This window comes from Tympanuchus pallidicinctus, unplaced genomic scaffold, assembly GCF_026119805.1.
Source record: "Tympanuchus pallidicinctus isolate F22 unplaced genomic scaffold, pur_lepc_1.0 scaffold73, whole genome shotgun sequence".
Classification (NCBI taxonomy): domain Eukaryota; kingdom Metazoa; phylum Chordata; class Aves; order Galliformes; family Phasianidae; genus Tympanuchus; species Tympanuchus pallidicinctus.
The window spans coordinates 131,975-149,432 of record NW_026294795.1 but is presented as its reverse complement, the minus strand read 5'-3'; the positions used below and the strand labels follow the sequence as shown (position 1 = coordinate 149,432).

Genomic DNA, 17,458 nt, shown 5'->3' with positions numbered 1-17,458 from the left:
CTGGGGGACGGTGACAACAGGAGAGCAATATATCTCTGCAGCTGATTACGCAGATGCAGAAGAAGCCAATCAAAGCAGCAATCTCCTTTTTAGACTTGATCAGAAGTTGTCTCCCCTCCAGGGCAGCCCGGCCCTCCAATGAACTTCTCCAGAGCCGTTCATGACCATATATGAGGGACGGCTCCGCTGCGGGGTCGTGTCGCTGTGACGGGAATCACCGCGGTGGCTGCGGGAGGACGTGGCTCCATCACCACGTCACCACTTGCACTCTGCAGGAGCGCCGAGCATCTCTCGTGCTGGGAACGCCCAACAGACCGAGATGGGAACGTCCAGCTGGCCCCAAACTGCAGGAACCTCAGGGCTGGGATTGCACCAGGGCCATGTCCGTAAGGGAGGGGAGCAGCCCCTGGGCCTGCCGCAGACCTGCTGCACCAGGAGCCGTAGCTGGGAAGGGTCCTTGGGCGAGGCAGAGCCCCGTCCTGGAAGTGCCGGCTCAGCCGTTCTTCCATGGTGGGCGCCGTGCCGGGTCCCAGAAGGAGCTGGAGCTGGGACAGATCCCGCCCTGGCAGCAGACTAGAATCTGCAGGCTGAGTCGAGGGGCTCAGAAGCGTCCCCAGCACTCAGCGCGTCGCCCGGGGGCCGTTATTCCTCACAGAGGATCGGGGGTCGGATCCCACCCACCGCTGCAGGTGCACAAACCGCAGCCCCGTGTCGCAGCGCTCGGGCAGGAAGACGGTGGTTTCCTCCTGGCTCCGTGCCCAGGCCGTCACTGCGGTGTCCCCGAGCCGCCTTCACCACGGCTGCACCAGGCAGGGCTGCGGGGGCTGCTCCTTCAGCCTCACGGCGCAGGGTCCTGACCCCTGTCACATCCCACTGACCGCAACGGCCGCGCGGCGCTGAGACACGCGGCCGCGGGCTGACGGCGGTCACGCGGCACAGCTGATGCTGAGAGCTCGTGGGGCACAGGGATGGTATGGAAAACAAAGCACTGCTGCTCTGGGCTGCGTGGGGAAGAGGATATCCATCCCAGCCAGCCCCAGCAGGCACTGATCGCTGGTAAGGACGATGTCCGCTGCGTGACGGACGCTCTTGGTGCGCGTCCTGCAGCAGTGACCAAAGGAGATGGAGCTGGCTTTGTGTTTATGAATTCAGATCTACGTTCCGTCGCGTTTACTTACTGGTTTTCCTTATCGTGCCACTTCTGAAGGCTTCAGTCAGGCAGCTCTCCTGACATTAACGCTCTCACACTCCGTGTCCGTATAAATCAGTGAATCTGCCCCTTCTCCAGGCTCTCTATCCTTTCATCCATGTTACTGCTGAATGTAAACCAGCAGAGGACCCAGCCTCTCCTGGATTTCCTTAACGGGGCTTGGCCTCAGGTTTGGCCTCAGGAAGTGACCCTGGTGTTTGGTTTTGCCATGAAACTGGTGGTGGACTTACAAGCCCCAGCAGAGGCAGGGGCACCGTCTGGGTATGAGGCGCACAGACAGGCAGCCCGAAAGGAATTCCCACCTGTCAGTGTGTTACCAACAGGCTTCCTTGTCAATTCTGCTGTTAAGGATGCAGAGAACCAGGCTGGGGTCAGGACACAGCAGGAGCGTGTAGGGTTGTCCCCAGGGGCTCCCTGGGGTCTGCCTTGAAGTCCTGGGAGAAGGGAAAATGAGAATGGAAGTGCTGAACCGCTTTCTGTCATCTTGGAGAGGTCTTGGATGACGCGGGAGGTGCCTGAAGGCTGGAGGATAGGCAGTGTCACTGCGGTCTTCAAAAAGGGCAAGAAGGAAGAGCCAGGCAGTTATAGGCCAGTCAGCCTCACCCCTGTCCCTGGAAAGGTGATGGAACAGCTGTGCTGGATGCCATCTCCAGACAGATGGAAGAAAAGGAGGTGATGAGGAGCAGTCAGCACGGGTTCACCAGGGGGAGGTTGTGCTTGGTAGCCTTCTGTGATGTTGTCTCTGGCTGGGTGGATGGGGGGAGAGCAGTGGATGTAGCCTACCTTGATTTCAGCAAGGCTTTTGATGCTGTCCCCCATGACATCCTTATAACAAAGCTGAGGAAGTGTGGGATGGATGAGCGGACAGTGAGGTGGGTTGAGGACTGGCTGAGTAGCAGAGCACAGAGGGTCATTGATGGCAGTGCAGAGTCTGGCTGGAGACCTGTAACCAGTGGTGCTACTCAGGGATCGGTGCTGGGTCCGGCCTTGTTCAACATCTTCATCAATGACCTTGATGAGGGGATGGTGGCCACCCTCGGCAAGTTTGCTGATGATATGAAGTTGGGAGGATTGGCTGAAGGCCGTGCTGCCATTCAGCGAGAGCTGGACAGGCTGAGAGCTGGGCAGCAAGAAACCGGATGAGGTTTAACAGAAGCAAGTGTAGAGTCTTGCATCTGGGGAGGAATAATTGCATGCAGCGGTACAGGATGGGGATGAGCTGCTGGAGGGGAGCTCTGCGGAGAGGGACCTGGGTGTCCTGGTGGACGACAGGTTGCCATGAGCCAGCAGTGTGCCCTTGTGGCCAAGAGGGCCAATGGCATCCTGGGGTGCATTGCACAGAGCGTGGCCAGCAGGTCGAGGGAGGTGATCCCCCCCTCTGCTCTGCCCTGCTGAGGCCTCATCTGGAGCTCTGCGTCCAGTTCTGGGCTCCCCAGCACAGAACAGACAGGGATCTCTTGGAAAGAGTCCAGCGGAGGGCCACCAAGATGGCGAGGGGCCTGGAGCATCTCTGCTATGAGGAAAGGCTGAGTGAACTGGGTCTGTTCAGCCTGGAGAAAAGAAGGCTGAGAGGGGACCTGATCCAGGTCTATCAGTATCTGAGGTGTGGGGGGCAGAATGGCGAGGCCGGACTCTGTTCAGTGGGGAGTGGAGACAGGACAAAGGGGAATGGCTGGAAACTGCCTGCTGTGCTGCATCTGGGAGGGCGAGGGGAAGGAGAGGACCGTGCAGCCCCTTCCCAAAGCCATGCCCGATGCGCTGGCTCGTGCCTCTGAATGGTGGCAGAGGGCTTCTGAGCTCTGCCCCTACGTCGGACCCCCCTCGGCTCTTCCTCCGGCCGTCCCATAACCCTTCCGCCCTTCCTTTCTCTTCCACTTGCAGGGGGTCTGGATTCCCACCTTCGGCACCTTTGACACCGTCCCCAAAGAGGTCCAGACTGAGGTTGGGACCATGATTCTGCCGTGCCCGTGTTTAACCTGGCTTCAAACCTCACAGCCACGCACCACCTCAAGCCCCACAAGGAGTCCCTGCCAGGTAGGAGGGGGGATTCAACTTTTGCTGACTTCGTGGACAGGGCAAACGGCCACCGCCTCCATCCTCAAAAGCAAACCTCCCCCTCTGAGGAGCCCGTCCAAACATGGGGCCGTTCTGGCTGATGTCCACCAGAAGCACTTCTAGAGAAGCACCTGTGGAAAACCAACCCTACCATCAACTCTGTCCCTCGCATTTTTCCGTCCTTAGGAAGGTGGAGCCCATGAAATACAGCAAGGCGGCCGCAGCTGCCTCTCTGAGCTGGGAGCGCTTGTTCCGTGTCCGTGTCTGTCCTGCCCGTGTGTCATGGAGTCACCGAATGATTTGAGCTGGAAGGAACCCCGAAAGGGCACCTCGTCCCACTGCCCCGCAGGGAACAGGGACTCCTACCCCCAGAGGAGGTTGCTCTGAGCCTGGTCCAGCCCCACCTTGACAGCCCGTCCGGGCACCCACCACCTCTCTGGGCAAGATGCTCCGCTGCCTTGCCATCCTTCTGTCAAAAACCTCTGCCTTACATCCAATCTAAAGCTTCCCTCCCGCCGTTTGAAACTGTTTCCCCTTCACGTATCCCGACTGACCCTGCAAAAGGCTTTAGAAAGCAGTGTGCTTAATGCAGCATGAAAATGTGCCTGTGAGCAGACAGAGAGAGCAGCAAGGAGTGCTGGAGCGCTGCGTCACACCGCTCGCTGTCTTCTCCTGTCCCGCAGGTTTCAAATGGAGTTTGCACCCAAACCACCTCCCGCAATACACCGCAAGTCCTCAGGAAGCCTCTCTGGTCAGGAGACGCCAAAGCAAGGAGGCACTTCGCCACCTCAGGACCAGGGCAAGGAAGGTAAAGCAGCTGCCAGTTCCTCCGGTGGCACGGGCAACATGCTGGAGATGGAAATCCCCTGCTGACCATCAGCCACGGTCTCTGACTTGTGTCAGAGCTTCACACCAGCTCATCATGGCCTCTTCCCATGAGGAACTGCTGGCCTCTCCCTCACTAAGGCGCTGTGTGCGACGTGCCCTCATCCCTGGCTCTGTCGGGAGGATGTGCGGATCTTAGGCCCTGCCCTCCCCAGTGCAAGGATACGGTCCCCAAAAACCACCCTGCCACCTCATCATCGCCACCCAGCTCCTCTTTCCCAAAGCCAACGCCACAAATGCAGTCCCAAAACAGAGCTGAATGGCAGAGAGGAGGAGTGGGGCCAGGGATGCTGTCAGGGAGGGTCTGAGGGCAGCAGCGGGGGGAGCAGAGCGGCCCTCTGGGCTGTTGTGGGAGCAGGCCTGAGCGCCCCTGGTGAGCGAGCCAAAGGGCTGACGGTGAATCTCCTCTGCCTTCCCCACTGCAGTGAGATTTGCTGGCCGTCCAACCGTCATCAAACGGCTGAGCTCAGACAGCGCTGATGGAGGAGAATTCAGACGGATCAGGAGCTTCCTGCGGAAGGAGAGCTCCAGGTCCAGGTGAGGCTGAGGGCTCCGGGCTGCCATGTGCAGGGTGACCCAACGAGAGCCCATTCCCTACCCCAAAGGGTCCCCACTTGTGGCCACCCAACTGTCCTGAACGCAGCACCCGCTGCTGGGATGGGGACGCCAGGAGCCCCCCAGCTCACAGGGCTCTCTGGACAAGTCAAGCTGTGGGCTGCAGGTGGGACGCTGGGGTGTGGGGTGGTATGGAGACACAGGGGGGAAGAGGGGCATGTGGGGAGCGGTTTGAGGTAAAAAGGGGAGGCGTGGGGCGGTGTAGGAGTGGTTTCATTTCTTCCTGAGAGGGAACTGGGGGTCCCTGTGGCCCAAAGGCTGGGTGCTGAGCCGTAACTCTCCGTGAGCCGTACCCCAAGATGACCACAGAACCCTGGGTGTGCGTGACCCCATGGCTGCACGAGACCCACAGCCCTGTGTGAGCCATACCCCCACATGACCCTGTGACCCCGCCTGCCCCCATCAGGCTGCGACCAAACGCCACGTTGTCCAAGAGCTCTGGGATCCCTGCCCCCACCCCACCTCCACGTGACCCACGACCCTGTGTCCTCACCCCATGTGGCCATAGAACCAATGGTGTGTGGGGAAAAGGCATCTGCTCCTTGGGATGGGGTGCCGCAGAGCTGCCCCAAAGAAGCCCTGGGGTGGGCTGCAGCCGTACGTCTCAATTTGGAGAGCTGGAAATGGCAAAAGGGGCCGGAAGAAGGACATGAATGCTGCTCTAGGGAAATACCTGTCACAAGCCTTGGGGGGCAGGAAGCTTCTGTTCCTCTCAGCGGATGAGAAGAGAACAAACTGATCTTACTGACACTGGGAAAGGGACTGGAGCTTGGCTGCTGCGGTGCTGCGTGGCAACGAGGGATGCTTGAACCAGGAATGGCGCTGGGATGGACTTGCTGTTGGAATGGTTGTTGTGGCCAAAGTTCAGGACCCTGCATTTGGTCCTGTTGAGCCTCAGCCCATTGGTTCAGCCCAGCCATCCAGCCTGTCCAGATCCCTCTGCAGGGCCTCGCTGCCCCCAGGCAGATCCACGCTTCCAGCCAACTCGGGGCCATGAAACTCTTGAAGCAGATTTTGCAGCTGCTCCATCCTCAACGATAACAGCAGCTCAGTGCATTACACCCACTGATCTCTTCTTGTCAATCCTGTATTTCATGCTTTAGTTTTCCCCTCTCCTTGCAGGCAGGTTTCAGACACACTTCCAGCCAACATTTGGCAGATTATACCTCTACCTTTCCCATCCGGTTGAACCTCCAGCATCGGCCAACTGCTTTCCTACCTCTTCCTGCTTATGTCAGTAGCCATAAGCTGAAACCTCAGGGAACACAGGCTTTGTTTGGACATCACGTTTTTGCAAGCATTCGGCGGCTTTGCTCATCATCCTGCCATCTCTGCTAATTTGGCATTGCAGGAAATGGCAAATCTATTTTGCTCGGTTCTGCTTAGCAGCATTTTAAGAAATAGGTGAAAAATGAAATAGGGACCTGATGATAGATTTGCAGATGACGAGATTCACACTCACTTGCTGACGGGACATCCCATACCAAACCATGGGAGAGCAGATACTCTCATAGGTGAACGTACACGCAAACACGCAAAGCAAATGTGGACAGGGAAACTCTCAGCACCTACTGCTGTGAAACAAACACGTATCATTAAAACAGATAAGTGAGGAAGGAGGTGGATGGAAGAAGAGCAAGAACTTCCGAGTTCAAGTTCTAGGCCGCTGCTCGCTGTCCCACCGCTGCACACCACTGAAGAGCCTGGCTTCATCCACGTTCCTCCCACCTGCCCTCGGGTATTGATAAGCATTAACACTCACTAAGAACCTCTAACTGCAGGGTCTGAGATGATGGAGATCTGCCGGATACTTTTCCGGCCCCCTTGGAGGGCAAAACCTGGTTCTTTCCAGCAGTTGCACAAAGCTGAGAACTTGCTGAACTCACAAATTCCAAACCACTCCACACGGGGCCGGGATTTGTGTCCAGACGGGCTGCCAGGAGACGACTGACCCCAGGATTGGCCCCGGGCAATGGGACACGAGGCAGAAGGCAGGGCCAATCCAGGCACCCCCTAAGGCTCCTATTCACTGCCATTGGCTACACGGAGGCCAGCAGGGGAGAGGCACAGAGGAGCACCTTCACGTACTGGTCCTGCACCTTTTGTCCCAGTGCACCAAGCACTGAGAGGCCTGGCAGAAGGGGGAGGACGTGGGGCGTGGGAGTTGCACCGCCACAGCTGATTGAGGCACTCCAGCCTCCAGCTAAGGACTGCCCCAGAAACCAGCACTCAGACTCCAAAGGAGCCCAACGCCGAGCTTTACCGAGCAGAGAAGAAGGAAGACGCGTGAAGTTTAAGCCTTGCACACAGACGTACTTCTGTGCCAGAAGCTCTTGCTCCTCTTCACGGTGAAGGGGGGCAACCAGAGGCGGGGAAGGGATGCACGGCACCTTGACTCTGATCAGCAAGGAAATATGAAAAACAGAATGCAAACGCGGCCAACTTCTACCAGTTCAAACCTGCTTCAAGACTCACTGCAAAATCTCAGCTAGAAAATGTATCACCTCAATGTATCCTCGAAAAGAACAGTGTTGTTAGTTAGTTTTTAAAGTATTTTTTAATATAGAATAACACCATGCAGTCGCACTGCCAGTCATCTCAGATCGAACCAGGAGGAGCTCATCCACATCCTGCTCACACTTCACTCAAGTCAAGTGGAGCAGGGGGTCGTCTTGCAGATGGAGTGAGGCAAGAATCGCCACAGGATGTTGCTGCATTATGGACTCTTTGCATCGACACAATCATCCGTGTCCAGCAGGAGACCACAGAGCTCGGGAGGCATCGTTGTGTCCAGCTCATCATCTGAAACCTCCGTCACCAGGCTGGAAGGGACCAGCCCTCTCGTGCCATCCGTCAGCTCTCCCAGAAACCAGCCGTCCTCATCCACGTCTCCAAAGACATAAACGTGCTGCCCGGCGGTCAGAGGAAGCTCGCTTTCTGGGTCCTCATTAGGACCCTCAAAAGGATCGTAGCTGTGGCGAGCTAAGAGCCTTCGAACTACTGGTGATACTCGTCCCGGGGAACGGAGGGTGAAGGACAAACGCTCTGCTGCTGATCCTCCGCTCTCACTTTCAGGGCCGTCCTCTGACAGGAAGCAGCACTCACCACTGCCCCCATGGACCCCTTTCATGGCTTGGAGTTCACGCTCCAGGTCTTTCAGGTGAGTTTGAAGATCTCTGGCCTCTGGGATGGCAGAACGGAACGGACTGGAACTATCGCTGAGGTTCTTGTTTGCTTGGGCAAGGATCTCGCTCGTTGCCTCTCCCAGCTCCGCTCTCCCTTCATCTCCACTTGGAACTCGCTCCCAGTCGGTGTCAGGATGAGCTCGCTCTGCTGCTCTCTCTCCCCCCTTGAACACACTGTGAAAATGAGTTTCAGAAAGCACTACTCACTGACAGGAAATAAGGGCAAACTTAGAAGACCTTGCAACATAAATCCTGGCAGCTTGCTGCCAGCAGCTGATCCGGCTGCCCAGGATCCCGGCACCACAAATGCTTCATTGCCAAATGCAGCAACGAAGTGTTTGGGGGAGAAAGACAACTCACAGGCATTTCTTCCACGGCCATGACGCAGCAACGCAGGCCAGCAGCAGCGCAGACAGCAGCACAGCTGAGAACAGCACCACCACTGCCGCGTGGCGCTGCCGCGCAGATCTGCCAGCAGCAGCCTTTGTGCTTCCCTGCATCCTTTGCTGCTTCCCTGCGTTCATCCCTGGAAGAAACAACAACGTCCCACCTTACCTTCACCTCCTCACCGTCGGGAGGCTTCGTTCCCAAAAGGACAAAGCTCACAGCCCTCTGGGAACCGGGAGCGGTGAGAGGTGAGCAGCATCACACAGGCTTCTCTGGCACGTGGGACACCGCTGCAGCACGGCTCTGAGCAATGCCCTGCTGCTGTGCAGGCTGCACACGGACATCAGAGCTCAGCTTCCCGAGTCTCACAGCGAACAGACTGAAGTACACCCACCATGAACTGCCGCTTCCGTTCCCCTCAGCAGTTCTTTTGGAAGGTAAGACTCCTCAGAGAATTTTCCTCTTTCCGATTCATCCTTTCCCCTTTCCAGACCTGCACGGAACGCATGAAGTTCAATGCCACGAGCACGAGGTTTTGAAGACCACTGCTGAGTCAGCGCCAGCAGTAAAACAAACCACCACCCCTGGGCATCCACCTGGGCTCCAGCGCAGGAACGAACCAGCGACTGAGCAAAGCCCTCCCTGGGGCACTTCTGCAACCCACGAAAAGTTTCAGTCGTGCACAGCAGCATCGCTGAACAGCGGAGCGCACGGGGGAAGCAGTGCCATGAAGTGGCACGAAGCGGGCAGTGAGAGCTCTCCAAGGAGTTACAGAGCCGTGACTTACCCATGCCGTGCGCCCGGCTTTCAGTCTCGGAGCTCAGAGGGGAAGCTAGATCACCTCCTCCACTCACATCTGCAAACAAACGCAGCACAGAGCAGCTCTAATTAAGCATCCTCCCAATCGGAACGACGCGGGATGCAATTAAAGCAGGGGATTCCTTCGTGACACTGCTCTCTCCCTTCCACACAGGAGCACCTCGGGAGCAGTTCCCAGGTACGTGCAGGGGCACCACGATTGTACAGAACTTGCACCGCGCGGGGCTGCCCAGAGGAACGCCCTCCTGGAGCTCAGCCCTCAGCTCGACTGCGTGGTGCCGCTGGCTCTGCACAAGGCACCGGGAGCAGCTCAGGGCTGGAGCGGCCAGCAAAGACGGCTTTGCAAGGCAGGCACTGCACTCTGCACACAGCCTGACCCGTATCTTCCCTTCTCTTCCACAGAGGAAGCAGGAAAGAAAATTAAAACCTGAATGAAAACTAAAACCTCTCAGGGACTCAGCTGGGGGATCGCCCCGCGTCTCAGGGACCGGATTGAAGCTGGGCTTTGGTAGCCGCTGCCTGGAGACACGGCTGGAATCCAGGGCAGCTGAGAGACGTTCCATGGCATGTGCCCACCTCTGTTCCTTACTGACCTGCGGTGATGGAAGGGGCTCAATTAATGGCATGGGGCAAAAGTTCCAAAGCTGCAGAGGCCCGGTGACCTGACGGCTGGTATTCCACAGCTTTACAAATACTTCATCCAGGCCACGGGACACAATTCTCAGAGACCTCCCAGAACAGCATTCAGCTGCTTCCATTTGTCTCACTGCGAGACCTCTGAGATACAGAGGCAAAGCCAACACGACGCCGAGAGCGCAGAGCACCCAGGAAACAACAACCCCCCATGCTTCCCACGGAGAAGAACCCACTGGCCGGTGAAAAGCAGAAGCCTTGCTGAACTCTCCCAGCCACACATGAACAAATATCAAGGGAACGAAGCCTGGTGACTTACCTCCAGCATTCCCCTCAGGCTCACGGACAGGATCCCGTTCCGCTGATTCGCCAGCAGGGCCTGCAGGCACAAGTGTGGTCACACAGGTGAGGAGAGCTTCCAGTGCACGCGGGGGCCTCCTTTGTAACACTGGCAGACCTGTGAGGTCTGGTGGTGGGTCAGGGAATGGCACGGCCCAAATACGAAGCTCTGGGCTCTCTCAGCTGAAGAGGGGCAGCGGAGACCTTCCCACCCAAATGTGGCAGCTCTCCCAGCAAAGAAACACTCAAGGTTCATCTGTGCAAGCCCTTCAAGGCACAGACTTGGAAGACCTTGAGAGGATCCTAAGTAAAATTGCACCTGAGTAAACTATGAGGGCATGAATGTTTCTGCCTTCAAGGAAACAGACACAACTTACCTCTGGGCTGTCCCTCGGGCACAGGCATGAAATGTGGATCCAGGCGATCATCCAGATACAGAGCACCGAGCTCATCATCTACAATCAAGAACAGATGAGAGAAGGTCCCACTGCACGGCGTGATCTCCTTCCCCCACAGTAACTGGATGTGGGTGGGTTGTGGGACGGGCTGGCAGAAGGACTCGGGTCCCGATTTCCAAAGCTGCAGAGCGGCCAGGATGAGCTGCAGGCTGGCACCTGGCAGGGCATACAAGGCTCCCTCCAGGCCACGTGCCGCATCCCTCACAGACTGCAAGGAAGAAGATGCAGCCCCTCGGGGCTTTCTTACCGGGAGGGCTCTGATGCACACAAAGGAAGGCTGCCCTGAAGCCCTGGAGGAAAGCACATCTGTCTCCTCCTCTGAGCTGTGGGCCGGGGCTGTGTTTGAAACTGGGAGTCATCGATGGGGCGTACCACAAGGCTGGGGCAGAAAACGCTCACACGTCTCCCAGCACGCATCTTCTGAGCTCTCCCCAGGACGCCTCCCTCCCAGGATGAAGGCTGTGCTCCAGCCAGCGAGGAGCAGAGCCACGGCCCAGCATGCTGGAGCCAGGCCTGGGGAGCAGCGCTGCCACGGGCTCCTGCCCGGCTCCTGCGGTGCTGCTCATCACCCCCTGCCCAACACCCCCACACTCCCCCGGAAGGCAGCCCCAGGGAAGAGCGGCACAGGGCCGTGGGGACGCAGCCTGACTTCTTGCCCCCAGCGCTGCCCAGGTTTGGTCCCGTCTCTGCCCACCCACCTGCTCCCAGTGCTCGCCACGGAGCAGCGCAGGTCTCCCAGAAACACACGGCCATCAGGAGGAAGAGGAAGACAAGGCGGGCAGAGGCCATGGCCCCCCACACTCGCACCATGCTTCCACCACCGCCGCTACAGCCACAGTGAGTCGCACAGAGCGATGCCTGCGGCACGGCGTCACAGCCAGGCACTGTGAGCTCAGCACAGCAGAGCACGGGGCATCGCGACCTCACGGCTCTGTGATGCCAGGCGGAGGCTCCCCGCTGGCAGCTCCCACTGTGATGCACTGCACCAGGGTGGGGGATTGCATCACAGGAACGCAGAACAGCGGAATGGGTTGGGATGGAAGGGATGGTACAGAACCTAGAAGCTCAACCCCGATGCCCTGGGCAGGGATGCCACTCCCTGGGTGATGCTGCCCAGCCTGGCCTTGAACAGCTCCAGGGATGAAGCATCCATAGCTTCACTTGGCAAACTTTTACAGTAACACCACGAGGGAGTTATTTGCAGTTCGGTGCACCTGTGACACCGCGGGACATTAAGAGATGCAACATGGAAATGGGGTCTGGATCAAGGATGCTATAGCACAAGTTATCCACACGCGTGCAATGTGCTGCAATTAAGCACGCCAAGCAGGTAAAGCCTCTCCAGTATGGAGGACGATGGCTGAAATATAAACTCAGGGAGGCTGACCTTCCCACAAACCCTCCAAGTCAAGCGCCGTGTGCTTTCCTGTTTGTTGGTACATCTGCAGTTTCATCCGTTCTCCTCCAGTTTCCCAGGACCTTGGCTGAGGACATCCCCTTCCTACACCAGATCTATTTCCCATTTTTAGCGTGCTTCCAAGCCTGAATTGAGGAGTGGAAACTGAAGACTCTCTGGTTAGCACCTCCCATCCCCAAAGTCCCAGTGAATTCACCCACTGCTGGCAGCCGGACGCTTTGGGGTGGGGGGTCTGATGGCCAGCACCTGTAGGGTCCCACCCTGCGAGAAGGTAGAAAGAAAGGAAGGAGAGGAGAGGAAGAGAGAAGGTCAGAACAAACTGAGTAACTGAGAAAAGAAACAAAAGGAAGATGAATAATTCTTACATTTTACTCAAGTAAAATTCTCCTTAAGACAGATTTCTTTTTGCAGCGTTCGTATCCTAGGCAATTCAGCAATATTCAGGAGCATTTTCAGTACGTTTTTGTAAGGTCTGCTTCATCCCAGCTGCTCTAAAATACCCAACAGGTGTCAAGGGGGGATCAGTCCTTAAAGGCACTCAGAAAATCCCACTGTTTGTGTCCAACATCGACAAGTTTACCTTCGTGAAGGTGTAGAGAGACTTCCTATGGTCAGGAGTTCTCTTCTGATATCCAGCACATCCATCTCGGAGCGGGACACCATCGCTCTGATCGCAGTGCTGTCGCCTGCTCCCAGGCCCCGGAAAGCAAAGCAGCCACGTGCAGCCAACACAAAACTGCTGGAGAATCACCTGCAGACACAAAGGGCTCAGGGCCCGGTCCTGTGCAGGAGCTGCTCTTCATGACAGCATTTTTGCATTCACGGAGCGATCCATGAGCAGCAGCTGACTCCTGAGTATGGCTGTTACCCTGATGTGCAGAAAAGCCTGATCTGTCCTGGAACTGCCAGTTTCCGGACTGCTGCATGACTGCCAAGGTGCTGCTGGCTGACTCGAGCACGGAAATGCAAGAAAGAAGCAAGCAATCTTACTCCACAATCTGTTTACCTTCGTGGATTTACACAGCCTTCCAGCAAAGCACGCAGGCTCGTTTCGCACGCGCCTGACTGTAATGAGACAAGAACAAGAGGATTAAGGCCAGTAAAAGCAGCGGTTTCCACACCGCTGCAGCAATTCCTTGGTGCTGCTGTTTCTTCTGTCAAGATGCAACTCCAGGTGAACAAACAGCAGCTGCAGTGCAGGCATGCAGTCAGTGATGTGCTGTGAGCTGATGTCTCTGTGCCTGGCAGCGCAGCAGCACAGCAGGATTTGCACAAAGGCCTTCATGTCTCCTGACAGCAAACCTCTGCTGCCAAAGCTCCCTTTGGCCAAGCACACCGTGCCATAAAGCACAAAGCTTTCTCACCTGACTGTGAAGCACAGAGTCATAGAGTGGTTTGGTTTGGAGGGGACGCCTAAGATCATTGGGTTCCAACCCCCCTGCAGTAGGCAGGGACACCTCCCTCTACACCAGGGCGCTCCAAGTCCCACCCAGCCTGACTTTGTGCTCACAAACAAAGACAAACCACGACTGCCTCCTGAAACCGCGTGACAGCCGCTGAGGGCAGACACAGCACCTCTCATCATTTCATTGCTTTGCAGAGAAGGTTTGAAAGCAGGGCGCTCACCCACAGCCAGCAAAGCACCTTCCAGGTCTCCTGACATCTCAGATTTAACGCTGTCTGTTATGTCCTTGTCAGCAGTGCCTCTGTACCATCAAAAACCAGGGGGAAGAATCCATGGCAGAAAGCCAGAGAGATTCAAAGGACCACTTTGCAACAACGAGCTCCTCATGTACTGCATGAACATTCTATCATTCCTGCAGCACTGTCAGCTACATCAGGATCCTCCCACAGAAATAATTCCTTTTCATTGCTAACAGTCTTGCTAATTGGCCTAGCACAGCTATTACCATTTTCAAGTCCTGCTGCTTTGTGCTGCCAATCAAGTTTTTAGCTCCTCTCCCTTCTACCCCAATGGCGGTCACAAGAACACACACACAGCATCTGTTATGAGCAGGGCCACCACCTGGGTGCTGCCCACAACATTTGCCAGCCATAACCCGCTAAGTGCAGAACTGGGCCCAGAGCTCTCAGCATCACTGCAGCGCTCCAGCCATCATCACCAGTGCTGCAGCCTCCAATTAAGAAGCGCAGACAGCAAGAAACTGGCAAGAGAGCCACACGTCCCCCGACAGACAGACAGAATGCTCCTCCCCATTTCACTTACACCAGTTCAGTTCCTGGTGAAATTCCAGTCTAGCTTCTCTCTGCACAAACGGCAACTCCCAGGTTGGCCAGTTTGTCACACCTAGAAACTCCCCTCTTCACATCTGCCTGCACACACACACTGATGTCAGGCAGCAGGACAAGGCCTGGCCTTTTGCTCTGCTTACGAAGCTTGCAGTTCTCATCAAAGCAACGAATCTCTTCATTGCTGGGAGAAGCCACAGTTTCCATCAGCGACCTTCATCTGTTCCTGCTCCCTAGGGAATCGCCAAGGCAAGGTTTCAGATACCAGCAACTGCTCGTGACGTGCAACCAGGTTTCCTTAGGAGTTTAATCCATAAGAAGACGTGCACAGCAAAGCAGGAAGTCCTTGGCCAGAACTTAAGCCATACGAAAGGAAGACTTCCAAGCCTTCACCGCCCTCCTTAGTTCTGCATGCCATACATGGTGCTGGCAGTCCTCGTCCCAATGATCCCCTCTCAGAATTCCCACTCAGCTCCGACTTCAAGTCATCAATCAAATCCTGGACGGCCAGGAGAGGAGAAAGCAGTTGGCAGAGGCACGGCCTTGGAGGACAGAAGGAACTGAGCTGCTCACCGCTTCTCTTCAGGCTCCAACCCTCCTCGCATCGACAGCTGCTCTGAACTGAACAGAAACAAAACGACCTTGGTCAGGTAAAGTCTCTGCTGACCTTTCTCTGGTGGAGGCCGGGTCGTCTTTCGCTTTTCACCAAGTGACACAACCACGTTCACATCTCTGCAGAGCACCTGCCCTGCCAGGAGTGCTCTTGGAGGTGATCAGAACGCGCTGACGTTGGCAAACATTGAGTTTGGTCAAGATCTCGATGACGGCATCTTCATCCGTGCCTGCAAGAAACAAATGGAAGCTGGTCAGGCTGCCTGCGCAGGAATCAAAGTGCCCTCTGCTCTTGTGCCACCTCCAGGCCCCTACACAGCCGGCTCTCAACAGCCCCAGGACTCCATCTGTGCACACAAAGCTGCCAGGACCACACCACCAGAGCAGCTGCATTTTGGGACATGAAGGGCACTTCTGCTTCCACTGCCCAACGATTTTTAGGGCAGTTGTGCAGCAGAGCAATGCAAGCAGCTGCGCTTCCCTCTAACAAACCACCATTTGTGGTGTAGCCATTCGTGTGCTGGGGCAAAAATAAAAGTTGGCCCGTGGAGGGAAGGAGATCAACTTCCCAAAGCCCTTCATGGCCTCCCTGAGTGCCTGCACTTTTTGCTCAGCACTGAAACTTGAGACCCCTTGATTGTTGCCTGAGGCCACAAGGAAAGGATTCAGCAAAGGCAGATTGGCACCATAGAGCTGAAATGAAACAAACAAACATAATAGATGAACACGGAGATAGTAACACTCCACCCACACAAGTGATGTTGTATCAGGCCTCTGCCTGCAGCCTATTCCAGTGGGACTTCCCAGGCACATCAGAAAGAAGCCACAGGGGCACAACTACATGGAGAACATTTCTCCACACTGCCAAACCCAAAGCAGGGCCACCTGTCTGTGCTGCAGCCAAACTGACTGCGGCCGCCTCACGGCTCCTTTGTGCTGCTCCAGTCCCTGCCCTCAGTCAGCGCCATCCCCTCCATCTCTGGTACAGCAGGAGACGCGCACACCTCCACACAGCTGCAGACACGTGGAGATGTTTCCTGGGACCACCTGAGGAGCCCACGGCCGCACACTGCCCTCTCCATCCCCATCAGCCCAGTCCCCAGGCCTGCCCTGTGCTGGTGCTCTGCATTGAACAGCAGTCCCACACACAGCGTCCCCGCAGAATCACAGCATCACTCAGGTTGGAAAAGACCTTCAAGATCATCCATTCCAACCACGACCTAAACACACCCTAACTCTGACCGCCCTCACAGAAACACAGCATGGACAGGCTCTGCAAGGGACCCAAGGATCACGAATCTCCAGCCCCCTGCCACACACAGGGCCACCAACCTCCACATTCAATACCAGACCAGGCTGCCCAGGGCCCCATCCAGCCTGGCCTTGAACACCTCAAGGGACGGGGCATCCACAGCCTCTCTGAGCAGCTGTTCCAGCACCTCACCACTCTCTCCGTAAAGAACTTCCCCCTGACATCCAACCTCAATCTTCCCTCCCTCAATTTCAGACCATTTCCCCTTGTCCTGCTGTTATCACCCCTTTCCAAGAGCTGACTCCCCTCCTGTTTGTAGGCTCCCTTTAGGTACTGAAAGGCTGCCATGAGGTCACCCCGCAGCCTTCTTTTCTCCATGCTGAACAAGCCCAGCTCCCTCAGCCTGTCCTCGCAGGGGAGGTGCTGCAGCCCCCTGATCATCTTTGTGTCTCTCCTCTGGACCCTCTCCAACAGCTCCCTGTCTTTCTTGTACTGGGGGCTCCAGACCTGGATGTGCAGATGCAGTGCTGCAGATGGGGCCTCACAAGAGCAGAGCAGAAGGGGACGATCACCTCCCTGTCCCTGCTGGCCACCCCTCTTCCGATGCAGCCCACGATCCCACTTGCTTTCCCAGCTGCAGCAGCACACTGCTGGCTCATGTGCAGCTTTTCATCCATCAAGACCCCCAGGTCCGGCTCTGCAGGGCTGCTCTCAGGGACCGCTCCGTCCAGGCTGCTCCCTCCTCTCAATCACGGCCCTGAGCACCGCATCCAGACGGTTTTTAAACGCACCCAGGGACGGCGACTCAACCCCCTCCTTGGGCAGCCCATGCCAGCGCTTAACAACCCTTTCTGTACGGAAGACCGTCCTGATATCCAAGCTAAACTTACCCCGCGTCTGTGCATCCCGTGGAACCCCACAGATGCGACAGTGGGCTCTGGCTTCCGGGGTGCTTCTAAAGGAAACCAGCGCGCGGCGACAGGAGCGGAGGAGGAGGAAGCAGCCGATCCTGCCGCAGATGCTGCCATCGCGCGTCCCCGCCCGGGACTCTCACCCCTTCCTCTCCCCAGCTCCGCTCAGCTCCTCGCGGGCTGCAGACACCGCGGAGGCACTCGCACTGCACGGCCGTCATCTTCCCGTGCCACCGGACCGCCCTCTGCAGGGCTGCGCTGAGTTCCTGCTGCCGTCGCCAGAACCGCAGCTCGTGTGCTGACGGGTGGTGGAGGGGGCGCGCGGCGACAGGCATCGGCGATGGCAGCCGGGCCGGGGCCATCCGGGACGCGCGGTGATGACGCAACAACGGCGCGACCGCGGAATGAAAGGACCCCGTTCTGCGGCACG

General features: G+C 56.9%; 1 protein-coding gene across 1 annotated transcript; it reads right to left on the bottom strand.

The window, feature by feature from the left end:
• Positions 1 to 7,303: 7,303 nt before the first annotated feature.
• On the bottom strand, positions 7,304 to 17,165 carry LOC128072919 (uncharacterized). The gene is made up of 13 exons (XM_052667147.1): positions 17,008 to 17,165; positions 14,997 to 15,095; positions 14,827 to 14,874; positions 13,010 to 13,068; positions 12,200 to 12,264; positions 11,974 to 12,128; positions 10,506 to 10,583; positions 10,109 to 10,168; positions 9,125 to 9,193; positions 8,934 to 8,990; positions 8,732 to 8,830; positions 8,311 to 8,476; positions 7,304 to 8,124 (listed from the first exon to the last, which is right to left on the bottom strand). Exons 6-13 carry the CDS (start codon positions 12,107 to 12,109, stop codon positions 7,482 to 7,484), a joined length of 1,308 nt encoding a protein of 435 aa, XP_052523107.1. The 5' UTR covers positions 12,110 to 12,128; positions 12,200 to 12,264; positions 13,010 to 13,068; positions 14,827 to 14,874; positions 14,997 to 15,095; positions 17,008 to 17,165; the 3' UTR covers positions 7,304 to 7,481.
• Positions 17,166 to 17,458: the final 293 nt, after the last annotated feature.

Bases quoted from the DNA above. Each gene is read 5' to 3' on its own strand.
- LOC128072919 (XM_052667147.1), bottom strand. From the start codon at position 12,109: ATGGGAAATAGATCTGGTGTAGGAAGGGGATGTCCTCAGCCAAGGTCC. The intron at 10,584-11,973 runs GTCAGCCTCCCT...TCTTGATTGTAG, and splicing joins CTTGGAGGGTTTGTGGGAAG to ATGATGAGCTCGGTGCTCTG. The intron at 9,194-10,108 runs GTAAGTCACCAG...GTTTGTTTGCAG, and splicing joins GCCTGAGGGGAATGCTGGAG to ATGTGAGTGGAGGAGGTGAT.